At 41.1% G+C, this 21,128-nt stretch overlaps 1 protein-coding gene across 2 annotated transcripts in view; it reads left to right on the top strand.

Annotated features, from left to right (window-relative positions):
* The window catches only part of LOC102788603 (uncharacterized), a 28,753-nt gene that overhangs the window by 3,546 nt on the left and 4,079 nt on the right, over positions 1 to 21,128 (top strand). The window contains exons 2-12 of one of the 2 annotated variants that reach the window (XM_087833974.1): positions 4,755 to 4,791; positions 8,873 to 8,913; positions 9,319 to 9,412; positions 10,436 to 10,571; positions 10,692 to 10,857; positions 11,916 to 13,133; positions 16,667 to 16,738; positions 19,018 to 19,243; positions 20,048 to 20,339; positions 20,413 to 20,622; positions 20,981 to 21,039. In XM_087833974.1, the coding sequence (XP_087690100.1) occupies positions 4,755 to 4,791; positions 8,873 to 8,913; positions 9,319 to 9,412; positions 10,436 to 10,571; positions 10,692 to 10,857; positions 11,916 to 13,133; positions 16,667 to 16,738; positions 19,018 to 19,243; positions 20,048 to 20,339; positions 20,413 to 20,622; positions 20,981 to 21,039 (2,551 nt within the window). Of the gene's footprint in view, positions 1 to 4,754; positions 4,792 to 8,469; positions 8,603 to 8,872; positions 8,914 to 9,318; positions 9,413 to 10,435; positions 10,572 to 10,691; positions 10,858 to 11,915; positions 13,134 to 16,666; positions 16,739 to 19,017; positions 19,244 to 20,047; positions 20,340 to 20,412; positions 20,623 to 20,980; positions 21,040 to 21,128 lie in introns of those variants that run through there. The other variant, XM_087833969.1, reaches the window with a different exon arrangement.

The following is a 21,128-nucleotide window of genomic DNA, read 5'->3' as shown; positions in this document are numbered from 1 at the left end:
GCCGTCATTCTTTGCGGTATGTGGGCCAGATCCGGGCCATACCAATTTTGCTATGTGAGACACCTACAGGAGCTGCTTGAACATTGAAACCCTATAGCATGAAGCTCCTAGTGCACCGTGTGTGTGCTCATGTTGATGTCAAAGGAAGACTGGATTACCACATTTACTCACTCAGCAGTGCGCTGACGACCTTTACACAGTCGGTGACCCGCCCTGTAACTTTATCTGATCTGCCACTTTATGGTCGAGTTGCTGTGGTTCCTAAACACTTCCAGTTTGCAATAACACGACTTACAGTTGATGATAGAAGATCTAGAAAGCAACTGGCTTATTCCGATAGCGGCGTCAATGACAGCACCGGTCAGAAATTCATTCAACCCATCCTTTTCATGTTTGTAAAGGCACACTGCGTGATTTATTTATTTATTTAATTAATTTTGTTTTTCTGTGGCAGTTTGAAAACTCTTGAATTCAAATAGTATTGCAGAATAATTTTGTCCATATTCGGCGCAAAAGTCTTGAACCATCCTCATTTCTTTATATTTTGCTAGAAAAATGGGAAATGGATTCAGAAGTTTATTGAAATGTAGAAACAAATATGAAAATACAGCATACAAGGCAAAAACAGAGTTTGTACAATTCTTGAAAGCCAGCATTTAAGGTGACCACCTTTATTATTCAACACAGTCTCTTAGGCAACCTTTATTGTCATTTCTTTAAGTAGTCTTCAGGAATAGTTCTCCAGGCTTCATGGAGGGCAGAGCTCTTCTTTGTTGGCTACCTTTTGTTCCATTCTCTGGCAACGTGATGGGAAATGGCATTGTTCTATAGAGCGTTTCTACTCTCCCAGAGTACTCAAACCGCTCCATATAACATGCCACATTCAAAGACCAAATAAATTCACCCAGTCACTTTTTTCTAAGCCTTTAGTGCAGGGGTAGGCAACTCCAGGCCTCGAGTGCCGGTGTCCTGCAGGTTTTAGATGTGTCCTTGATCAAACACAGCTGATTCAATTGGCTAAATTACCTCCTCAACATGTCTTGAAGTTCTCCAGGGGGCTGGTAATGAACTAATCATTTGATTCAGGTGTGTTGACCCAGGGTGCGATCTAAAACCTGCAGGACACCGGCACTCGAGGCCTGGCGTTGCCTACCCCTGCTTTAGTGGTTCTTAACTAACATTCATGCACAACTTGGAGTTAGTATCTTGCTGAAGGATACTTGGCATGCAGACTGGAGGAGTCAGGAATCAAACCACTCTCCTTCTGATCAGTAGATAAAGTGCTCTACCTCCTGAGCTACAGCCACACTTCACATCCATTATGATTAATAATGTTGAACTTCACACCCTGGGGAGGCCAAACCACGACTGAGGTATGCTTTTCCTGTTTCTTAAGGAGATGACTGTCAGGTACTGTTCATCTGCTCTGGAGCTTTTTTGTTTGTTTCTTTTTTTAGGCCTGCTACTAACTCTTCAATTTCTGTTCATGGTGTTTAGGGAAGAGGAAACAGAGAAAATGGGAAGTTAGGATTACTTTTATTTCTTTGAACAAATTCTGAATTTGAATATACAAATATCTGAAGGCAAGGGATGGGATTTTTGTGCAGGAAGCTTCTGGTTTGTGTTTGTATCAGCCAAACATGTTTGAGCTGCAGTCTAAAATGGAGGTGGAGTCTAACTGTGAGATAAGATCCTGTCAGAGGAAGGAGGTGAATGATATCGAGCAGCGTGACATGGACAGGCTGAGACTAGGTTTCAAATTAATAAAGGTTCATATCCGAAGGTGAATTTTTGCTCCCTACTGAACTACAACAGAACACATCCACAATTCCCAGACAGCTCATCACCTATATAAGCTAATATAGCCTTAAACCACAAAATACATATATCAGGGAGCGTGTGAGAGAGTCTGAGTTGGTTATTGTTGTTGTTGTTGTGCAATGAAACCCAACCATTTGATGAGCTGAGCTCACTTGGTTTTCATTAAATGTGTTTCAGATACTTTTTTTCTCACTTGAGAAATTGAATAGCAGAATATTTTGCAACATGAAGACATTGTTTATTAAGAATTGTAAACCATATGGAGACATTAAGTTACAGTCAGAACAACAAATACAGTGTGTGTGTCTGTTTGTGCAGCATTCCTGGACTGTGGTTTATTTTCTCTCTGTGGGTTTAACAACAGTCTGTTAATAATTTTTCTGGCATCTGAGGTTAGGGATCGGGTTCAGCCTTTTCTTAGCTTCGGGACGTGCAGCTTAATGAAGAACCTTATTTTACCAGCACTGTTTAGTGTTATTGTACATTAGATGAGAAGCTAAAGTGAACAGCGAACATTTAAAAAAAAGAATAAGTTTGAAAGTAGTTGACCTTTTGCAAAAAAGGAAAAAAAAATCTGAGCTGCATATTTTTAAAGGCTTTATTGAGCAGTCACATGTTTTTCCACACAGGCTCATCTGTGAGAGTGACAGGTGATAAATGCCTCATGTGAGTGTCACAGTTTTCAAGGATAAACATTCCCTCTTGAATACTTTAAACTGGCATTGTAACTGAATTTTCAGCCACTTGGCAGCCATCTTGGCAATGCCTTTTGGCAGTTATTTGGGCAAAAGCCTCCCTGTTCTAAATGAATGGGAAGAAGGCTGCAGCTTTAATTCCACTTGTCACCTGGAAAAAAAAGTGCTTAAATAAAATCAAAGATCAAATTAGATTTTAAAAAATGCTTTAAACCTCCGTGGTGTAAATGAGCTTAATACATTTAGTGCTTCATGTCCACTTTAATGGAGTGTTGATTTCTTTCCTCCTACTATCTAAGGAAGCTTCCTTGGGGGAAAAAAAACTGTCTAAATCCCCTTTTCCTCACTAACCTCTGACCTCCTCGTGGCACACAAGAAAGCCAGTGGATGACGAACGCTGAGTGAAATCTGCTGCGGTGTGCATCTTGCGTGTTTGAACGCAGCTCCAGCAGAAAGCTAAGCCAGCCTGCTGCGCAGGACAAACATCTGGAAGTATTAAAACTCCGATGACTCCAGCAGAATCCGCCTGCAGCCAATCGCAGCCTCATTTCCTGGATGTCCTCTGCCAATCAGGAACCTAGCCAGAGCTGACGGGCTGTCCAGTTGGAGTTTTTCAGGGACAGAGAAAGTAGCGGAAAAGAAGAAAAAGCACTGAAGGGAGAAATTTTTTGAGTTTTTGAAAAGAAGAACTATCTGCAGCAAGTTCTGCACACACGTCAGCATCTAGTTTTTCTGGACTTAAGCAGGTCATACTGATCTGGTTATCAGTTTGGGTTGGGAAGGAAGAAGAAAAAGGAGGTAGGAAATGGAAAAATACACATTCACAGAAGGTGCAGCTCTGCTTTTTCTTGGCTTTTCTCCTCCTCCTTTGTCTTTTTTCTTGCTTTCTTCATCTTGTTGAAGGCATTATAGGAGGTGGTTCACCTTTTTAAAAATTCAAATGCCCCCCTAACTTTTTCCTGTGGTGATCACATGACTTATCAGGATGATTGTGACATCCTCTTCCTTTTGTCTTCACTTAGTTTCTGTAGGTGGCACTATTTTTCGTCTGCATTAAACCAGGATTAATCAATCTTTATTTTTGTATTTTCAAACCAGGATAAAAACAGTTTTGTCTTTTCAGCCTAAAACTTTGGAATTCAAAACGACGTTATTGAGGTTGAAGTTTAAATTTTGTTTCTCATTTCAATGTAGGACACATTAAATTATAATCAGAGGAACTTTTAGTACTTTTAATAATGACTTTTGGTCAATGTAAACACTTTGTTTTCACATTCAACAAGCTGCCCAAAACATTCCTCAGAGAGTTTGGTCCATATTGACATGTTGGTATCACATAGTTGCTGCAGATTTATAAGCTGCACGTCCATGATGTGAATCTTCTGCTCCTACCACATCTCAAAGGTCCTCTATTGAATAGGAGATCTGGTGACTGTGGAGCTCATTTTAGTATAGTGAAGATATTTTCACTTTCAGTTTGGCAGTTTGAGATAATTTATGGCTTGTGACATGGTGTGTTCATCATGTCATCAGAAGATGGGTTCACTGCGGCCATAAAGGGATGGACATAGTCGGCAACAATACTCAAGTAGGCTGTGGTGTTTCAGTGATGATCAGCTGGTAGTAAGAGGCCCAAAGAGGCCCATTCTCTGTAATCCCTGGTGTAAAGGTTGTGTGGGAAAATCAATATAAAATATTCAGACAAGCACATCAGGCACCAACAACCACGCCACCTTCAGGATCACTTAATTCACCTTCAATTCCTATTCTGATGTTCAGGTTGAACTTCAGCAGGTTATGTTCACCACGTCTTCATGCATAAATGCACTGAGGTGCTACCATGTGCTTATCTAATTAGATGTTTATATTAATGAACATTTAAACAAGTGTAGCCAATAAATTGAACGGTCGGTGTAAATTACGTCATATGATCCACTAGAAAACCAGAATAAATGCATAGTCGTATGAAGTATGCGCTTACATGTAACCATGAAAACTCTATATGCCCACACATTCAGCCTCAGTGTTTAATAACAATTTAACCAAAGCTGTGCTGACGTTGCAGTTTTTTAAAACATTTCTACCTTTGTGACACAGAAAAACATTTTTAATAAGTTATTTTTACTAAGCAATAACTGAGCTGGTCTAAAGCCGTTTCAGCTCTTTGCCCACATGAACTGCTGAGCTCTGTAGACTAAACAGTGCCTGTTGGTTTACAATCACTCTTTCTCTCCCCAGGTCGTCCTGACAGACACAAGCCAGAGCATCGTCACAGGTAGGAGGTTTCACATTTCACTGTCTCTGCTGGCAGTATGTGCAAAAATGACTAAGTGCTTTGAAGAAGGGTGCGTCTAATCTCTCCCACATGTAACAGACAGTTTGCCCTGGAGAGGTGCGTTTGAAGTTGAATCCAGGTAAAAGGTCTGATTGCTTTGATCTGACCCTCTAAAAGGATTTACCTTACAGTACGAATCAGGCGTCTTTGGGTTAAAGGCGCAGCTTTGGAGGATTTTCTTCAGTATCCTTGTAGACTTCCAGGGAATGCTTTTCTCCCCTCTCGTCTGTGGTCCTGACACACTCCTGAAAGTATTTTGGCTGTTGGCCAGTGGGCATGGCAACTAGCTGGGGAAGTCATTGGGTTTAAAGTGTGTGTGTGTGTGTGTGTGTGTGTGTGTGTGTGTGTGTGTGTGTGTGTGTGTGTGTGTGAACAAAGTGTTGCTTTTGTCGAGCTTATATCACTTAAAAGACGTCGAACAAAGAATCCAAAGTGATTGTGAGAGGATCCAAATGCACAAATATATGGCAGGTTAAGTTTATTACTGAGTACAGAAGTGAGTGGAAAGTCAAAGAATCTCCATTAAGTAACTTTTGAGACTTTATTTTGTGTATTGACCGACTGATGTTTGGCCAAGTCTCCTCACCTGAAGCAGAACATTTTTTAAAAAACTGATTCTGTTTTTCAAACTTTCATTTAATAAAAACTTAAAACCAAAGAAGTGCCAAAAACAGTAGTTTCTCTAAATGTCACCTTAGACACAGGTTATGGGATGCTCATGGGATACAGTAGTGACTTGTTATTGTCACTACATGTAGCCTCGAGCTTTATTGTCCTACTGGTCACTAAGAGGGCCATAATTTACAAAATAAACATATTAATATCAGTGCAAGTTGGAAGTAGTGATTGAGGCCATAAAATCACCAGGAAAGACCATCTGTCGTGCCGAGGACTTATATTATTACAGAGGCGCAAGCTTTATGGGTTAAAGTAAAACCTCATAATCGTCACCTTTCCTTTGGACGACCATCTACGAATTAGCTGTTGTCCAAAGGTATCTGCCATTTTCTTTATTGTGCAGTTTGTCTCTGTGCCAGCAGGCTTTTAAATCCACATAGGAATCTGGGCCCTTAGGAGCCATTAAAACACCTGTTTTGACAACAAGTGGTTCACTTGTCTTACTGCATTTAAATCTTTTTTGAACTGCTGAGCAATCAGTTGCACACAGCCCACAATGATGTAATGGGGAAAAAAGAAAACCAGTGAAAACGTTTTTGAAACATAGAAAAGCTACATTAGCACAGAGGTTCATTGTTCCTGCCGACTCTGACCTGAAAACTACAAATCATACCTCCTCCCAGTCAAACTGACACCTCTGACGGTGTAAACAAGGTTTGAGGCGTATTTCACTGACATTTAATAAGTGCATCGTGTTTTCTTTAACCTTTCTCTGCAGTAAACAAGGAGAAGTGGAAAGAGGAGGATAGAAGGAACATTTTTTCCACTAGTTTAAAGTAAAGCAGTGTGTTTGGGCAGTGTCAGGGGTGAGTCATGTGTGTCTGCTCATAGTTAGCAGCTCCGTGGCAGAAAGAGAGAGGGTGAGCAGCAGAGAGAGTCAAAAGACAGGCTGATCTATAACACAAAGCGAGAAAGAACCGTCCTCGCGTCCTGTTATCGTCTTGGTGAGTCTGGCTAGATAACCTTCCTAGATTAGGAACTGCTTTTCCATTTAAAAAGGAAGAGCTTTGGCTCACCTTTTCTGAAATATCTGCTGTGATAGATGTGATTGCTGACAGTTTGGAAAAATGGTCCATCTATTTGATAAACACGCTCTGTTTGGGAATACCAAGGAATTCTCCCAATTTATTTATTTTGTTTGTACTGGAATTTTAGCTAAATGTGTTTTCAGCAAAGTCTTTGCTCTACAGCTCATCTGACCAATGTGACCTCAAAGTGGGCGAGTCCAGTAAGTGTGCTGTATTGAAATGTATTGATCACAGTGATAATTTTCAAACATTCTCCCTACTGTGTAATAATGCCAGTATCCACACAGCAGGAATAACTGTATATTTTATTTTTTTAACTTTTTTGGAGTTATTAGTGATTTTGCTGCAGGTTTTTGGCCATCCAGTGGTGCAGACTGGGTCCTTGGCTCTAGAAGATTGTAAAGGTGAAAAAACACATTTAACTGACAAATAAGATTCATTTAAGGGAGCTGCCATGAAAGTGACTGATTCTGCACCCTTTAGCTGAGGAATGAGTCACATGAGTTCTGCTTTGAATCATAAAATTATGCAGTATTATGTAAGAGTAAGCATACAGATCGGAGTTTCCGACTCTAACCCCCCTAGCTGCACCGTTGGAGTATATCATATATGGCTTTTTAAAGTATAGCCAGCAAAGTCTCAGGAATCAGGTGACTGAAAACTAAAGTCACACTAAAAACAGATCCTTTTTTTTATTCTTTAATATCTTTAAGATCTTGTGAATTCAGCCCTAATGGTCAACGTTAGGGCGACCCCACCGGTCACAGAAGATGGCCCCACCCCTCCCTGAGCCTGGTTCTGCTGGAAGTTTCTTCCTGTTAAAAGGGAGTTTCTTCTTCCCACTGTCACTAAAGTGCTCGCTCCTCCTGGTTTTTGCCCTCTACTGGCCAAGTCAACGGGAATCCTGAATTTGTAGTGATCTTCAGTGTAAGCATAGAAAAAGTGCTTGTGTGAATGGGTGATAATAGGTGAATGGGGCTCGCACTTTGAATGCTCTCGGATAGTTGAAGTGCTTTATGTAAGAATCATTGCATTTATTTACATGACGCTGTTTTCAGAAGTGTTACCATATTTGAATGAGGCACTGAAGCAAATAAAATAAGCCATGGAGGAAGTATCAGAGAATTTTGTCCTTTTGTTTCATCGTCCAGTGTTTGAGAAAACAGATGCAGCATTTACACTTGAGACACGCATAAACGTCCACGTGCAGTAACACAGGCCCTTTAATCACAGCACAGACTGTTATTGTAACAGAGCTGAGTGATGTAAGCTACAAAGAGGTGCTTTTTAACTACAGGAACTTTTTTTAGTTTTGGTATCTATTGGAGGTCATACTTCTCTTTTCGGTCTCCATCTAGAGGGACTGGAGACCATCATTCTTCTTAAAACTCACTTTTTATAGTCTTTTATTCATCCTACCATAAATTAAGCACTTTCCTTGGGCAAAATGAACGTCGGGTGACGTAAATATTTTGTGATTGTTCAAATTAATTAATGCTGCACCAGTAAAACATTAATGTAAACAAACAATACTTTTAAATGTCAGTCTTGGAAATGAAACAAAAGTAGGACGAACCAACTATAAGTGAAATCCAGGTTTTACCACGTATTTATTTGATAGAGGAAGTGCATCATAAAAATCATGAGAAGTATAAAAGTCAAGCATCCTACACAAAGTGTGTAGAAAAAGTGACGTCAGAGGTGATAGTAGTAGGTTGAACAAGTCGGGGGGGAAAAGAAAATGACATTGGAATAGAAATTTGAGATATTACCTGAACCATGTTTTGTTTTTGTTGGTTTGTTTGTTTTTTTTAGTTTGTTAGTTAGTTAGTTGTGTTTTGTTTTAAATTATTATTAAACTGTTACGTCTCTCTGTGTCCCAGAACTGTTGGGACTTAAAATGTCTACAGACGTGTTTGATTTAGATGTAAAAAAACAAGCTTGTAGTCATAAATCCTGCATTTCCAGAAGACCAAATCTGTGACTCTTCTTGACTTGTTGATGAGGTCAAATGAGGAAATGTTCTTACATGGTGGGAGGCAAAGGTTTGAGACCTCTTTCCTGCACAAACCACAGATTCATTGTTTGTAATTAGAGAACTGTACCCATCATTTAGATCTTTTTCCTGTATTGTGGCGATTCCCAGGGGCAAGGCAGCAGATGCTGAGCTCATGTGTGGAGTTCAAGTAGCGTGGACTGACTGGGACGACCGAGCTATGTTTGTCACTGGGAAAACAGGGGGAGAGAGAGAGGAGGTGAGGTAGCTGAGGTGAAATGAAATGACTCATTGTTTCCTGTTTGTCCTCTCTGTGCAGCCAGGGTCCTTTGTCATCTATCAGAGCCGTCATCAAGAGAAGTGAGTATTCACTCTCACAAATGAACATAGAACCAAGAAAGAATGAAACAAAATGTGCACAGTGTTTGGAGTGAAGTTGATACTTCCTGTACCTTGGATTTACGGTTCCTAAAAGTGCCAACTTTCCATCCGCTAATTTTTTTGAGGGCTTTAACTCTAAAAATAAATCATAGTTTTAAGGACAGGGTTGTTTTTCTTGTTTGTTATTGCGCAAAAAAATAAAAATCAGTTGATTCTGACGGGGTCGGGTTGGAGTCATCCACTTTTTTTTCTTTTCTTTTAGCAGTGATGGAAAACATCTTCTTGGTTCGTGTGTCCACACTGTTATCTTCTCTGTAGTGGGGATTTTTCTGCTAAATTTTGCTTGCCTTTCTTTTTTCTAAATGGCTTCTGTTTTCCTATCAGCCTCTTCCAGGTCGACCACTCTGTCTGAGGCTCCCAGAGACAGAGAGCGGGACCGGGAGAGAGACCGAGAGCGGGAAAGAGACAGAGACAGGAGGTACGAGTCTGCCGTGCCATCATCATCACTGGTTCATATTTAACATGCAAATGTTTCATGAAGTGAAACGGGGAAAAGAAAAGTAAAATCCAGCTGTGAATTCTGTTGTTATGGTCACTACATTTAGTCAGGATAATATGTTAACACTTTAGCCAACAAACAAGCTTTAATCTTCACTTTTAGAGTAAATGAGCTTTATGTAAGGTGTGTGTATGTGAGGGGACGCTCATCACTGAGCTCCTTCCTGCGTCACGTTTAAACACTTGGACGATTCCTGGATCTGAGCCCATGTAAACATTTGAAAATAGTTGTGTACTCTTTGAGCTGCGTGTGTTTGCCCGTTCCTTCTTTAACAAGGTACTTTAAAACCATTTACTATGAATTCTGAGATTCATCTGGGTTTTTAATTAATGAAACAAAATTATATTTATGTCTCAAAAGGCTCATTTAAAAGCTAAAATTAACATTTTTTATTAGTTATGTTTTCATTTAAGTTTTAGTTGACATCTTTGATGTGACTAAAAATTTACACTGTTTTTTAATTAACTGATTAAACTGTTTGGGCTATAAAACTTAAAAACAATTAGAATAGTTTGTTATCATTTTAGAAAAATATAGGCGAACATTACAGTCCTGAAGCTAAAATCAGGAAATTATCTTTTTGAAAAACAGTTTTTCTTTAATTTTTTTTTTAATTTCTTTTTCAGTGAAGTTAAACGTCCATTTAGTTTTAGTGAAACTGAAAATTATAACTTTTTGAAAATAATTTTATTTTTTGATTTAAAGTTGATTAATTTCCATGTGTCAGGAAAATGTATACATTTATATTTAATGAATTTATTGAATTAGTGAGGATAAAATGTATGTTTCCATACCTGCTTCTAAAACGCTTGTGTGACGTGTGTAATGTTTTTTTTTCATCTGAACTTTGCGCCTGTGTAGCTATCAGAGCCTCCTACCTACTGTTGTCCTGTTTAGATTTTGCTTTTTATAACCTTCCTTTAACATGTGATGTGTTTCCAGGCGTCCGGAGATCACCATCCTGTCAGCCGAGCCGCTGACCTCTACTTCCTGGTTTCCTGGAGCTTCTGGAGGGTTCCCACCTCCCCCTCCACCTCCTGCACAGATCTGGGGACCCACGATCCCTCCGGCCATACAGGTAAAGTGTTTATTCAGGGGTGTTTTTGTATTAAATAAATGGCTTTATTAAGTTTCATAGTCCCACCTGTGGATTCAGTGCATGTGTGTGTCTTATATTTGCTGGTTTTCTCTCACTCAGCCGCCTCCTACCTACGAGGAGGTGATCAGGGAGAAGACACAGGAGCAGGTTCTCTCCACTCCTTCCTCCTCCTCTGCCTCAGCGTCCCCCTCACATCCTGTTTCCAGAGTAACCATCTCCACACAGACTGATCCAGGATCTGACCCTGATCCTCCAGAACCACAAGGCAAGAGGAAACTTGAGGTTTTTGTTTTTTTTTTTGGGGGGGGGGGGTTTGTAAAGCTGGGTGATGTCAATAATATATCAATAACACATCAGTACAGTCATGAGTTAAACGGTGCCGCTGTTCCAGATCTGCAGTCGTGTTGCCCTGCCCACACCTTCCAACTGCACCAAAATCTCAGGGAGGTGGCCTTTGCTACTTACAAGCTATTTATTGTGGAGAATATTGAAGCACTAAAAATTATTTTGCATGTATTTCACCTGTAGCGAAAAACTAATCTGATTTCTACATCTCCATTGTTGGGCTGTGGGGGGGTCGGACGTCAACGCACTCATAGTAAATGTTTAAAGTCTGTTCATATTAGACATAAGCAAGCGTTGAAATAACTGAATATGGTTCATGATTTCCTGCACCGTTGCTCTGCTTTCAGCACCTTTATTGGCTTTTGGTGTTTCAGTTTATATATTCTTCATGTATTATTATCTCTTTCACAGCAAGTGTGTAATGTAAATGACACTGTGTGCCATTTACCTGGACCGCTGTTTAATGTTCATGCTGTTGGTGACTTTAATAGCATTTGTAAATAGTATTATCTGACAAATAATGTGGTTTGCTGTGTGGTGCAGATCATAAGAGGCTTGTACTTTAGTGACTTAACTTCTAGAATTTTATTAGTCTGTTACACTATTTTCTGTTACATTGCACCCATATATTTTATGGGTGGGGCTTTCTAACAAAGTTCACTCATTTTAGCTGAGGCGCTCCACCATTTATTAAAAAACCCTAAATATCAACAACAACAAAACTAGATTGTGACAGCCAAAATGCCAAATTCAGGGGGTAATGTTACAGTAGTTACACTATGTGCATGTTTTAAATACAGTACAATACAATACAGTCTGCCTGGGAACTAGTGAGCGGCGTGCCGCCTGTTATTTTACATTTCATAAAGTAACAGGATGTTATCTGTTTTGTCTGTATCAGCCAGCCGTTATGTCTGCCTTTAGCCTTATTTTATACGTAAGTAATCGAGTAAAAGTAACTTCTGTCTGTGTGTGCAGTAAGAAGAGCAGTGAAACCGCCTCGGCCGCCTTGCCGCCAGCCTCCTAAATCATTTCACGTTGATGACATCACCAGCACTGCCAGCCAATCAGCGCTTGCCCCCGTTGGCAGTGACACGCACATTTCCACGCACACACAGTCCTGTGACCTCACTGATCTGGGTTCACCTTCAACCTCGAACTCTGGTGTTCAGACTGACCAGTGGGATCAGCGCTCTGCTACTGCGGATGTGCCTCCTCCTCGTACTTCTCCCACCACTTCCTTTGAAGTCCCATTGGAGCAACCCAGACCACGTCCTCGTTCTAAGCCTGGCCTTCGACCAATCAGCAGCGAGGTTAAAGTTCAGACTTTGGTGAAGCTGCGGGAGGACGGTTTGGCCACGTTAGCCAGTCGTGCAGCGAGTGACGCTGCTAACCAACAAGTCACTCAAGGGAAATATTCTCAGGAGTTACTCGAGGCCTTCAGTTCAGACGAGTGGGGCTTCCCCGATAACCGCGGCGACACCTGTGGGCTGAGCCAGTCAGAGAGTGAGGAAGGGGAGGACGAGAACGACGGGGAGGACATGGCAACACTGAAAGCTAGGATAGAAGCCTTTGAGCAGCAGCAACAGCAGCAGGTGAGCAGTGAGAGCTGTGACGGTAATGACAAACAAAGCGGAACCACAAAGAGGCCCGAGCCTCGACCACGCCCTCGTTTCCAGGGGCAACAAGCCAAATCTAGTCCTCCCACGATTGCCCCCAAACCCAAAAACTTTTCACCTGGCCTTAAACCGTCCACCAAGGGATTCTGGGAAGATGGAGGTTTCACAGCAGCCACAGAGGACTCGACTGAAGCCCCCTCTTCTAAAACTCAAACAACGGCAGAACCATCACTGAAATCTGCTCCAGGCCTGGAGCCACAGCCCATTAAACCCACAGAGAAACCCACAATAACACCCAAACCCCAGTCCAGCACAGAAACCCTCTCCTCTGCTCCTGTCCCAGCCCCGCGGCCCCCTCCACCCAAGCTAACCCCCTGTCTCAGTGACCCTAAACCCCCACCCAGACCTCCAGTCACCCCCAGGGTCAGCGTGGGTGTTTCACACCCAGATAAGAGCACCACCGATGGACGCACTACCCCAACTCTAACCCCGAGGCCCTTGGTGGAAGTTGGCGGTGGATTACAGGCAGAGACCCAGACTGGAAGTGAAGCGACGCAGAGCGCCACAAACCAAAGTGGTGAGTTTTCAACACAATTCACATTCTGCTGCCCCCTACAGGTGGCTCCAAGGAACTACTGCAGTTGTTATAAACAATATAAACAATTAATAATTGTTATTAATTAATAACTATTAATTCATAATTGTTACTTTGTTTCAATTTAATTACCGAAGAGTGCTGTGGCAGAAAAATAATGACCTGCTGGTGCCTTAATATCAGCAGTTTTTCCACATTTCACATGGCAGTCTTAGCATTTGTGGTAGTAGCTAGAGATTAGTCCCATACTGTAGTGGTTTACACATTTGCCTAAAAAGTCGAAAGATCCTAGTTTGATTCCAGGTTGTGTCAGGAAACCTTCCAAGCAAACATGCAGAGCTGTCTGCTTCAGTGACCGCTTGTGAATAAGGAAGCAGATGAAAGTAGAATTGTGCTATTAGGAAACAAAGGAGGTGCAGCCATGCTTACTTATAGGTTGTGATGATGATAATAATAATTGACTAATAATAGTACTAATCTGCAGTCTTGGTGAACTAGTCTGTTGCAGGCTCTGGTTGAAGTGACCACCTCACAGTCAGAGTAAACAATAAACATTTCTGTAGTCACAGACAGAGGATGAGTTTGGAGATGATATGGAGGACCACCACAGCAGCAACCTGGTGCTAAATAAATGACATGGTTATCGGTCACTAAACCTTCAAAATAAGAGCCAGAACCAAAATACTTACATGAGTGTTCTGCCAAACTAAATATATTTGTGGGAAAACTATACTTGGCACAGAAATAAGTTAGGGGTACATAATGTCATAGCAAAATAAGTTCTTGGTAATCAGTAATTGATAAAGATCATGGTTGGAGCAGCATGAGTGCTTGATATGATTGTTGTTGATATATCTTGTTGTTGAATATACAGCCACCAGCTACTGATAGTTGTGCCTCTGGCTGTTGGGACTGACCATGTGTCACTTGAGCTGTTTTACAGGGTTTTTTTTTTTTGCTCCAAAAGTTTTAAATTGCACTGACCTACATTTCCTGTTTTTTGCTTTGTGTGTTTTTTTTTTTGTTTTTTTTTTTTTTTTACATATCTCAGCAGTAAACTGAACACAGAAACTTCGTCCTTTAAAAAAACAAAACAAAAACCTCTTTGATTCTGCACATGTGCAGAAGTGCAGCTCAGCTCACAAATATTTACAAGAGGGAAGCGTGCTGCTTATCTACTAGATAACCCGATGGTGTAGCTGCTGCTGATAAGCATTGACTGAACGTGAGAGCTGCGCTGTGATAATCTGCTATCGCTGGATTTACTGATAGTAAATGGGAACATTTTCCTTTTAATTCTACTCAGTTTTAAGACCCAAAGATAACAGGGTTCAAATAAAAGCTAAGCAGCTGGAACTTCTTTATGCTTTTTCTGTTTCTCAGTCTTATACATTTAGGTCTGTTTAAGGACTGTATTTGGATAAAACCAAAGTTTTTACATTTTTGCCACCAATTTGGATTTTAAATTCATCAAAATGTAACTGAAATGCAGTTTTAATTCAAGGGTTCTCACAAAAGCATCATATTAACTGTTTAGAAATGGCCTTTATATACACGGTTCCCCCATTTTCATTAGCTTATTAGACAACAAACAGTTTTATGACCTCATGAGTGCCTATTTGGTTAGATTTAGACTTTAAAATGTATTGGGCTGCAGCCTGGACATAAAGTAAAATACTAATTTAAATTTCAGCATTTAAAACTAAAAAGTTTGCTTTAAAAAAGGTTATTGTTTTGGTTAAAATGCAACTCTTGCCAGCTGTTTTAAAGCTCTATTTGTGTGGTTGCCACGGTGACACATCTTCTCTGAAGAGCCTGGACAAACTATGTGTTACAGGGTGGCAGCACCTGTAGGCAGCTATCTATGTGTCCTGTAAACATGAACGAAATGATCAGACAGGGAGTCGTGGCTTGTCGTTCCTGAATACTCCGCAATTATTGCTGCTGACAGCTGCACTGAAAAAAAATACCTTTATGTCCATGAACAGGGATGAATCGATTTCTTTACTGTGAGGCCAGGCTGGCTTAAATCTTAAACCTAACTCTTCTGTTTGCCAGTGATAGCCAATCAGAAAGAAGTTGGCTTAAAAGACATATGAGCTAAATTAGCTTGTTTGATATATTTAGATAAAAAATGCCCAATTAATGCCCTTTTGGGCAATGTGTGTCGCACTCCTCTGGTTTTGTGTATGCTGAAGCATTATCCGTTAAAAGAGAAGCCAGTCCTGTGCTAATGTTGACATTTGAAATACAATCCGCTGTTTACCCTGAAACCTCTGTCAGGGATTTATAGTGGCGTCAGTGTTTGTGGTGCCTCCTCGCTGACTGCTGAATACATATTCATTGCAATCTCAGCTCACCCTGGAAGGAAACCAATCGTTGGAGGAAGTGACTCCTCCTCCATGGACCAGTGAAGTCCTTTCCGTCTCGGCCTGAGTTTGCAGACAAATTAACTAACCTATTTTTAAATGACACCAATTGAACCTAATGTGCTGTCTACCAAGACACTGAAACAGCGGACATTCCCTAAACCAGCCCAGATGTTGACTTTGGAATCAGTGCTAATCACACAAAACTCCAATATAAACCATTTACAGGATGTTTCCTCCCGCTTTGTAAAATGGCTTTACTGGTGAAATAAAGAATGCCTGGGACTTTCTGGGAGGACTGACTGGAGACATTTAATTACCCTTCGTGAAATAGTCACAAATAACGATGTCAACCAAGATAACAGTGCTGTGGAAAACATGGTAACTGCTTTACCACAGCAGATCCTCTGCCTCCATCTCACCCCGTTCCTACTAACCTCCTCTCCACACCAACCCTCTGCATGTCCTTCCTAAATCCACTAAATCCACAAATGTCTGGTCTTCCTCTTTTTCTCCTGCTTTGCAGCTTCTACATCCTTTCTTCACACTATCATCTTGGAAACTTTCATTCTTATTGTTATCCTAGTGTCACAAATCACCCCTGACACTCATCTCCACCCACCCCACCCTGCCTGCACTCTCTTCTTCACCTCTCTTGAGTTCTGTCTGCTGCTTTGGATGTTTGACCTCCAGGTATTTAAAATCACCTACCTTGACTACTTCTGCTCCTTGCATGATCTAAACATGAATCGGTAGATGTGAGACCGGTTTCATGAAAAATTGCGATCATAAAAACAAAAATAAGGTGGCAGGAGGAGGAATTTTCGTTGTCTTTGTTGATATTTTCTCAGTTGTTGTGACTCTTACAGCCACACTGAACTGACAGAATATCTTGTTTTCTTTTAGCTTATCTACAAGTCAGAACCCAGAAAATCCTGATGATTAAAATGATTTCTAATCACACGGGATGAAGATGAGCAGAAATTCTCCCTCATCAAGCTGCAAGCACTGCATGAATGTTATAAATGTGTCTCAGCTTCAAGCAGTTTTAGAATTACAGATTTTTATTAAATCCCCATCAACAACTTTATTTTCAGGTTTATTTTCAGATTTTTTTTAATAAATTAATTTTTTTTGTCATTTCAGTGAAAGTTGGAAGTTCTCGTCCAGGCGTCCCAAACAAGCCAGCAGCACTGATGGCACCGCGCAGAGCAAGTGGTAAGACACAACTGTGTGTGTGTGTGGACACTGAGCATTAGCACAATAGAGTGTTTGAGAGCTTAGAGACACAAATCTGTCCTGCTTAGAAATATGCAAACTTGCAGAGAGATTTTCTGTGGTTTGTGTGTTTTTGCATGTGAGTGTGTGTCTGTGTGTGTTGGAGGGAGGGAGGGAGGGTGATGCATTATGCAATACAAACCTTGTGAAAGAAAAAGACTGCGATTGTGTAAGGAGAAACAAGACCCCACTGTTGTTGTGGTGGTGTGCTGTGAGTTTGATGCACCAGAATTGTGTGTGTGCGTGTGTGTGTGTTTGTGTGTGCTTAAGAGTGTATGATATTTTTTCCAGGGTGTTTATTGGCTGCAGCATGAAGTTGTGCAAACCAGTGGTCAGTTAATAGTCTTTCATTAAATATATTTATCCTTCTCTCAGCTAGTAATCATGTGCTGTGAGCCTCAGATTGACGAGTGCATATTGAGGGATATCGACGCCCTTATCAGTTCTGCTCAGACATCTCGTCCTCGATGGCACGACAGTATTTTTTGGCACAGCGAAAAATGTTTACTATGATTAAAAAACGTAAACTTAAAAAACAAAACAATGTGAAACTGCTTGTGGTTTTCCTTTGGTCACAGTTTTGTCTCCACTACACTGAACACAGAGTAGAAACAGTAGAAAAAGAGCTTGTTTGTGACTCAGGTGTGAACAAACTCCACCGATGCGAGTCTGACGTCACTGTTTGGCAGCGAGCTGTCAGGAAAAAAAAAAAAACACATGACAGCACTGGAAAAGGGAGCTAATCGGCTTGGAGGCATTCTGACTTATACAACCGTTTGGAAACTGTTCTTGACTCCGGTCCTTACTCAGGATGTTTGCTGCTGTGTTGCAATGAAGCAGTATGATTCTTCTGTGTGTTTTACTTAAATTTAAATGAATTTGGTCGTCATTACGCCTTCTGTGTATGCCATACATTAACTACATGACCATAGCTGTAGTGAATCTGTCCTACCTCAAACATCATGTAGTTTGATTACACTGCAGATTTCCTGGAGTTTTGAAACAATAACAGCAGTTCTGGATTGCTGGAAAAACAAAAGCCAGCACATGTAAATAACTTATTTAGGAAGCAAATCGAATGCAGACTGGCTGGAGGGACTCAGGTAATCAGAGCATGTCAGAGACTCGTCTGAGCTTGTCGTGGAAGGAATACAGCAGCAGAAGAGATGGGAAATGAAGGCCCGAATCACTCAGTATTAATATAGTGTGCTAATAAAGAGTTGGTGACTTTATATGGCCCTCGCTGAGCCTGGTTCTGCTGGAGGTTTCTTCCTGTTAAAAGGGAGTTTTTCCTTCCCACTGTCGCCAAAGTGCTTGCTCATAGGGGGTCATATGATTGTTGGGTTTTTCTCTGTATCTATGAAGCGCCTTGAGGCGACTTTTGTTGTGATTTGGCGCTATATAAATAAAATTGAATTGAATTAAATATGGAGGTCCAGCAACAGTAAACTCACCACTTGGCAACCATCCCATAAACAGGTTTGGGAATTTATTTGGGAAGTTGTTTTGAATCACTGTGCAAATTAAATGTTAGTGCCTGTTTTTCCTCTAGAAGTTGTTAACCATGTTTAGTTTGCCATGTTTCTGTTGTGTCTTAGTTCAAGCACACATACTAGCACATGCATTTTTTGCCAGCAGAGGGCAACAAAGGACATTTAAAGCCTTACTGATCAGTGATTTAGGTTTAAATAGAAATGCAATCTGAAGAAAAATGATTGCTGAAGCATCTCAACATAAACAAGTAAAGTTCAGATGATGTCTGTGTCAGCAAACATCATCATACCAGGAGCATCGCTCATGTCCAGAAAGAAGAGAGCTATGACAGGTGCTTAGTGTGAGTCTCTGTAAGTCTAGCTTTTGTTTTTTGTTGTTCATGGCACCATCGCACACTAAAATTTGGCTAAAACATAAGTCATTCAAAAATAGAAAGATTCTCCTTAAACGTCTAATCTTGACATTGTAGGAAAAATTTCAAGATTTTGTTCAAATTATTCTAAAAAAATTTTTTAAATTTCTTTTGTGTGTTTTGTGTGTAACGTTGGTTCACCTTTTCTTGGTCATTAGTGAGCTCTTCTTTTATGTAAGTGCTACATTAAAAACTTTTTCTCTTGTTGCCAGTTTGTTTTAATCGAACCATTATTAAATCAGCTTTAATCTCAGTGGTTTGATTTCATGTATGCATTTAATTAAAGCAAATTATGTTTGCTTTCTGCCTGCAGCCCCAAATCTGGCTCCCAAACCCTCTGGAGTCTCATCAACTCCTCTGGATCCAAACCCAGTCCTGGCCAAACCTGCAGCAGCCCCTAAAACTTCTGGACCAGCCCCAGCCAAACCCCCGAGCCCGGCTCCAGCTCCGGCCTTGAGGAAGGGGCCTGTGGTCCAGACCAAACCTGAGACTGCCAACACTACAAAACCAAACTCCTCAGACCCTCCTCTGCCGCCACGGTAAGAAAGAGAGACAAGCTTTAGGAAAGATGGAAGTTTGCGGCAAAGCAATGAATTTCCAGGCTGTGGTGTCTCTGGGTTGATGGGGCAGAGCTGCGTTCTCACATTGTTGAAATTCCAGCAGTTTATTTTGGACAACATAATTAGAAGACGAGTACTAATCACAAAAAATCAGCAGAGGTAGAAGAGAGAAAAACGGCTCAGTTTGTCTTTGTTTATACTCGTTTGGACATAAACGTGTAATTCTTGATCTAATGACAAAAGCAGGACTTCTACCATATTAGCTCACTGGGTTGAGCAGGTGCTCCATATGCTGTAAGGCTAATGCAGAGGACCGGGTTCAGGTCCACCACAATTTTAAAAAAAAAAGGTTGAAAATCCCAAAACATATAATACATACACATACTGAGAGTGGTTTCAGTTGAATTTTGACTAACCTCTGGTGCAGTACGGAGCAGCTCCTCTTCTTTCAGCTACATACAGCAGTCGACCCTCAGAGCCGTACACATCAAGAACTCCACCTTGTTCTACTTTATCACTGTAGATAATGCATACAGATAAGCAGCATTTCACAGTGAATACAAACAAATCAGTCCAGCGGGATTTGATCCAGAGCTAAACAGACTGAGGATAAAGCATTTTTGTGTCTACATACGTGATTACCTCTGAACCTGCTAAATGAGAAAATTAAGAAGATAAGGTAGTAGGTGTTAGAGGGGCTACAGCTGTCTGCTGCTGTCTTCTCTTGAAGACACCTCCTGTTTATCTTTACCTGACTAATAATACTCTTTCTTTTACCTTCAGTCCATCCAGTGTGAAGCTCCTCCCCCTTCGTCCACCACCAATCAAATCTATCCCCGGGCGCCCGCCACCTCCAGCCATCAACTCCACCTCCTCAGGTAGCCAGAATCCAACTCCGTCTAAAGTTAGTCCCGCCCCCTCCCTTTCAGCTGCTAGTCAGGTGACACCTTCACAGACCAGTTCCAGTCCTCCTCCTTCAACAGCCAATCAGACACAGGCACAAAAGGCACCAAAGCGAGGACCACCTCTGCCTCCACGCCCTAAACCTGGACACCCTCTGTACAACAGCTACGTGGTAAACCTGCACGTGCACGCACACACAAAGATACAAGTTCTGATTACGTTTCTAATTCCACTTTATCTCTCAGAAGCAGGAAGTGCTGATCGTCCTGGATGACCCGAGTCCCTCGCCTTTGGAGCATCCTCCAGGCGAGAGGCAGAATCAGAATACCACCACCACCCCCCTAATCAACACATCACAGTGTCTGCTCGACCTGGACCCCAAGCCAGAGTCCGTCCCTGATCAGGACAACCAATCGAAACCTGCCCTGGAGGACCACAGCCTGTCAGGCTCAGAGGTACAGCTTCAGATTTTTTTTAGTTGGTTATTCAAATCATTTCTGAAAAAGCATCAGAGGTCACCTGTCAGGAGTGGTGGGTTGGTTCAGATCAGACAGGTTTGTAGCTCTGGACTACAGAGGCCCAAACTGCAAAAAATCATAAATTATAGGAAACTGGAACAGTAACACAATAACATTTGTTCAATGAATAATTTGCATTTGCATTGTCATCATACCTTTTTATATTTGGTGCATTTAATTGAATATTATTTTAATTAATTTTGTTATTGATTTTTTATTTTGACTCACTGCACAGGTTTTAAACTGTTTTTAAATGCATAAATATTAATGACGTTATGTTTTGTTTATCCTTTAGTCGATTCTTCCGGTGCAGCCTGCTGAGCTGAAGGAGCAACCAGACTCTCCTCCTGTCAGGTCAGACACGCACACAGACACACACCCACACACACAGACACACACACACACACACAGACACACACGCACACACAGACACTCTCACTCTC

This window comes from Neolamprologus brichardi, chromosome 3, assembly GCF_056152115.1.
Source record: "Neolamprologus brichardi isolate AB-2024 chromosome 3, ASM5615211v1, whole genome shotgun sequence".
NCBI classification, from domain to species: domain Eukaryota; kingdom Metazoa; phylum Chordata; class Actinopteri; order Cichliformes; family Cichlidae; genus Neolamprologus; species Neolamprologus brichardi.
The sequence above is the reverse complement of the archived record's forward strand: the minus strand, read 5'-3'. Positions and strand labels throughout refer to the sequence as shown.